Source organism: Malurus melanocephalus, unplaced genomic scaffold (genome assembly GCF_030028575.1).
Source record: "Malurus melanocephalus ecotype Western Australia unplaced genomic scaffold, MMel_1.1 scaffold_4080, whole genome shotgun sequence".
Taxonomy (NCBI): Eukaryota; Metazoa; Chordata; class Aves; order Passeriformes; family Maluridae; genus Malurus; species Malurus melanocephalus.
In genome coordinates, this window is record NW_026627312.1 from 1 (window position 1) to 4,806 (window position 4,806).

The 4,806-nt window shown below is 56.4% G+C and overlaps 1 protein-coding gene across 1 annotated transcript; it reads right to left on the reverse strand.

Moving 5' to 3' along the window:
* Positions 1 to 1,617: 1,617 nt before the first annotated feature.
* On the reverse strand, positions 1,618 to 4,795 carry LOC130588279 (mas-related G-protein coupled receptor member H-like). The gene is made up of 2 exons (XM_057389217.1): positions 3,813 to 4,795; positions 1,618 to 2,431 (listed from the first exon to the last, which is right to left on the reverse strand). Exons 1-2 carry the CDS (start codon positions 4,633 to 4,635, stop codon positions 2,313 to 2,315), a joined length of 942 nt encoding a protein of 313 aa, XP_057245200.1. The 5' UTR covers positions 4,636 to 4,795; the 3' UTR covers positions 1,618 to 2,312.
* Between the last annotated feature and the right edge of the window lie 11 nt (positions 4,796 to 4,806).

A 4,806-nucleotide genomic window follows, 5' to 3' on the forward strand; every position in this document is an offset into this window, starting at 1 on the left:
CAGGAGATGCAGAAGGGAAGCTCAGGGCAGAGGAGGGAGCAGCTGGGGAGGGCACTGTGGTCACTGGGAGAGGGTGGCAGGAACAGAGCAGCTGCTGGAGGAGAGGAAGGAGGGGCAGGGATGAAGGAAAAGATTGCACTGACCTGTTGAGTGTGGGGCAGCAGCAAGCAAAGGGTGTCTGTCCAGATCAGCGGCGCTTCCTGGCATCTCTTGCTCCTTTTGGATCCTTATCCTGAAGTGGGTCCTCCCAGGTCAGTTACATGAAGGAGAAAGTCCCCAGATCTTCAGGCGGTCCCCGCTCTCACCCTGTTGTCTCTGCTTCGTGCCCTGTGCTGGTGTTGCTCCCCAAGACTCAGTGGAGTCACAGGGGACTCGGAAATTTGGCAACTTTGGCTACGTCAGCGTTTCACTTCCTTGGTATAATTAGTGTTGATTTTCTTTTTCTTGTAACAAAGGAAGTGGCTTTTGCCAGGAGCTCCACATGCAGGATTTTGTGATTGGATCCTCATTTCCTCCTGATTAGAAACAGTCCTTCCCTGCAGAATGTCCCAATCTCGGACTGCCTTCCCTCTCCTCACAGTTTTCTACCATTCCTCGTTTTTGTTCCCTGAAGGCTCATGTTCCCTCCAGCAGCAGAGGGATGCTGGTGCTGCGGGTGGCACTGGAATGCTGGTGGTGTTGGCAGTGCTGGGGAGGCAGCTGGGTGCTTCTCAGAAACAGCTCCCATTCTGGGAAAAGCTATGGGATCATTGCCAAAACCTGCCCTGGGCCCTAGAAAGCGCATCTGAGCTACTCCCCATGCTATCCCAATCCCATCCTATCCCGTCCTCATCCCTGCTCCCCATCCCCACCCCGCTCTCCATCCTCACCCCATCCCATCCCACCCCGCAGATTTCCGGCCGGCAGCCACGCCCCCGCTCCGGGTGAGATCTGCCGGGCTCTGCTGTCCTCCTGTGGGCACATTTGGGATTGCCGCCATCCCGGGCCCCTCCAGCCCTCTGCGACCCTCTCCCGACCCCTCCTGACCTCCTGCAGCCCCCTCCACACGTCCTCCCATCCCCCAGGCGATCCCCTGCCCTATCCCCCGGGGCCGCCTTTCCCAATTCTGCCCCGCTTCTGCCCCGCTCCAGCCGGGACCCCCGGCAGCATCTCGGCTCCTCCTGGCTCTGGGGCTCCAGGACCCGGGAGGGAGGAGGAAAACCCTCAGGTATTCCCTACAGAGCATCCCTGCCGCATGCCCCTGCTCCCTTCTCCTGGGGGACTACACACTTCGAATGAGTGTTTGACATCGTTTAAAATATCATCGATAAAGGGAGCAGTAATAACCAGATTTAACTTAAAATATCATCGATAAAGGGAGCAGTAATAACCAGATTTAACTTAAAATATCATCGATAAAGGGAGCAGTAATAACCAGATTTAACTTAAAATATCATCGATAAAGGGAGCAGTAATAACCAGATTTAACTTAAAATATCATCGATAAAGGGAGCAGTAATAACCAGATTTAATATCAAGTGAAAGCACAACAAAATTAATTGGCCAGGTTCACTCTACCACTAACCAGACAGGCACATCAAGGAATGGAAATGTGTAAACAGACAAAATCCACTCAATCAAACCAGAAATATGACACCTGCATGGACACAGACAGAGAGTCAGAGCAAAGTCCCTGTGAGAAATTCCCCTGAGAGGCAGTGAAATGCTCACTGTGGGTGCCTTTGCATCTCCTCCCGGGGTGAAGGGTTGAGCCTCGAGCAGTGGGGGGATCGGCCCAGGGCCCGTGGTTGTTTGGGGATCCCCCGAGTGCAGCAAACGGGAGAGTTCCCGGCTCGGAGAGGCCCCACTGTGAGGGAGGTTCTGCTCAGCGCTGTGGGGCCCAGGACAGCTCCAAGGGTCTCCTTTAGGATCGCTGTTTATAGGGCCCCAAGGGATGGGCTTCAGTCACAACAGTGTTTCATCCTGGCCCCACCTCGGCTTGGCAACTTTCATTGGCGGTGAGAGAACAGGGATGTTGCAAATTCCAGCAGCAAAAGCAGTGTCCAAGGGTGTTCCTAAAAGGCAGGAGCTGTTGGGCAGCAGCAGCTGCTGGGAGCAGATGGAGTTTGTGATCAGCTGCAGAGGAGCCGAGCCCAGGGGCTGCTCCTCAAGGCCGAGGCCTCAGGAGCATTTCTGAGATGCAGTGGGGCCTGGGAAGGGCTGGGGGATGCAGCAGCACAGGGAGGGTGATCCTGTGGGTATTTATTGATCAAGGAATCCCTCAGCCACTGTCCCGGGGTCCTTCAGCAGTGCAGGGGAAGAGATCAACAGGCTCAGAGCACCGTGTCCATAGTGCCATCATTGCTGTGGGCAGTGTTTCCTTCTGGCTCCTCAAAGACCCTCCTGAGGGATTCCCTGAGGGTCCCAAAGGAGCAGGGCCTCCAGCAGCTCCAGACAAGCAGCTGCCCCGACCCTCTCCAGACCCTCCTGACCCCCTCTGACACCTCCAGATCCCCCTCAGAGCCGCCTTTTCCCCCGACAGCCCCGCTCCTGCCCTGCTCCACACGGGACCCTGGGCTCTGCCTTTGCTCCTCCTGGCTGCTCCCAGTCTTCCATCCCAATAAATGTCCCTGGATCCATCCCTGCACTGCTTTTGTTCCTCTCCAAGGGCTGTGTGGGGGCTGGCACTGCGGGTGAAGCTCTGGAGTGGTTGGGGTCTCCCTGGGAAGCCATCACCCCAAACCTTATTGGGCAGAATGGGGTGGGCCGCTGATGGGAAGGGAATGGAGCTTCAGACACGGGAATGGGAGGGATGGGAAGGACGGGAGAGGGGTGGGCTGGATGGGAGAGTGGGATGGGAGACTGTGGGGTGGGATTGGGATGCGGTGGGACAGAGTGGGAAGGTGTGGGATGGGGTGGGGCTGGTGATCTAAATGAAGCCACAGGGAGGGGGTGATGCCCCATGGAAGCCATGGTGACAAACACAGGTGTCACCCTGCTCCTGGAAGGGGGTGGCCGTGCTGAGGAGCACAGACTGCCCTTCCCTTGCAGCTGCACCATCCGAGCCTGCTGACAGAGAAACTGAAACAATGGGAGAGGGAGAATTCCTGAAGGTAAAAACTGCTTTACACCTGGCTCAAAACAATGGAATTAAAAGATATTGTGGGAGATGTTTGCTGTGACACTCCCAGAGCAGCCAGCGGGGAATGCTGAGCCCCTGGGCCATCCTGTCCATGCCGGCTGTGCCACTGCCATCCCAGCTCTGGGCACTGGGGATCATGTTTGCTGCAGGGAGCACAAGCCATGGCTGTGTCCCCTCCCTCCACCCCCATTCCCGGCTGGCAGCAGGAGCCAGAGGAAGGCGGCAAGCGCTGGCAGACGGGGCCAAGGCAGCTCAGGGTTCACGATGCTCTTTATTGATATCAGAACGCAGTGGGATGCAGGAACCAGGTGCCAGGGGGATTTTTGGGATCCCAGTCTGGTTGGGAAGAACCCCTTTGGGGGAAGGGTGTTCTTGGACCCCTGAGTGAGGGGGAAAGCCACGCTCCAATGTGCTCCCTGCAGAGCATCCCTCCCATATTGCCCATGGCAATGCACTGCTCCCTTCTGTGGGAATACACTGTGCAAGGTTGGTTCTGTGGATATTTATTAGTTGGGACGTTCAGGGAAACCGTCAGCCACTGTCTCAGCCACTTCCAGCTATGCAGTGTCCCTGGTCGGCTGCGCACGGACCAACAGCCTCCGAACCTGTGTGTGCGTGACGGCATCATTGATTCCAGCAGTGTTGTCTTTCTGCTCATCAAAGACCCTCTGGAGGGATTCCCGGAGGGATCCCACAGAGCAGGGCCTCCAACACCTCCCCACCACGAAGTAGATGAAGGGTTTGATGGTGCTGTTGATGCAGGTGAGCAGGAGAAAAATCTTGGAGGACAGAGGGGTGTAACCAAGCTGCTCTAGGAAATTCCAAAGGAGGAGGAGGAGAGTGAAGAGCACAGTGAGGCAGACAGCGATGTCGCGCCTTTTGAGTTGCTGCTGCTGAGAGCCGCACTTGGCCTTAATGAATTTGATTATGCGGGAAATGACCGTGGGTGCAGCACGGAGGAGCAGCATGACAGTGAAAATGGAGATGACAGCTGCCCGGCACTGCTGCTGCTCATGTGATGGGCACAGCAATGTTACTGTGGGAATGACAGTGGTGAGAATGAAGAAGGCCCAGAATTCGATGCCCGACACCACCCACAGCAGGCGCTCTGAAAGGCTGTAGTGGCCGAGGAGATTGCAGAGCTTGACAATGCCCGTTGCGATGACAACGTCTGTCAGCCAGCACAGCACCCAGTACTGACAGACCACTGAGAGCTGGAAAAGGAAGTTCAGGTAACCCAGGGGCACAACTGGAGAGCAGGACAAATCCTCCACCAGGAAGAGCAGGGCGGAAGGCCCCGTGAAGAGAAGGAAGGTGAAGTCGGTGACAGCCAGGTCAAAAATTCTGCTGTTAATGAGTTCCAGGCTGAGGAGGGAGAGCACAGCCCCATTCCCAAATAGCCCACAGAGGCTGATGAGCAGTGTGACACTGTGGATGGCCACATTGGTGACATCTGTCTCACATGGATCTTCAGTGGGTGAGGTGAAAGGCGTGGACACGGTGCTCACGTTCATGGATGGACGCTGGGCAGGCAGTGGGATGTGGCCCCTGGCTGTGGTCAGAGTGGATGGGCAGTCAGTGCTTGGAGAATCCCAGGATGGACCATGCAGCTCCTCAGCAGCTCCCTGCAGTGGGAAGGATTCAGAGGAGAGAAGTGAGATGTGCAGGGGAGGAGAGCGGTGGAA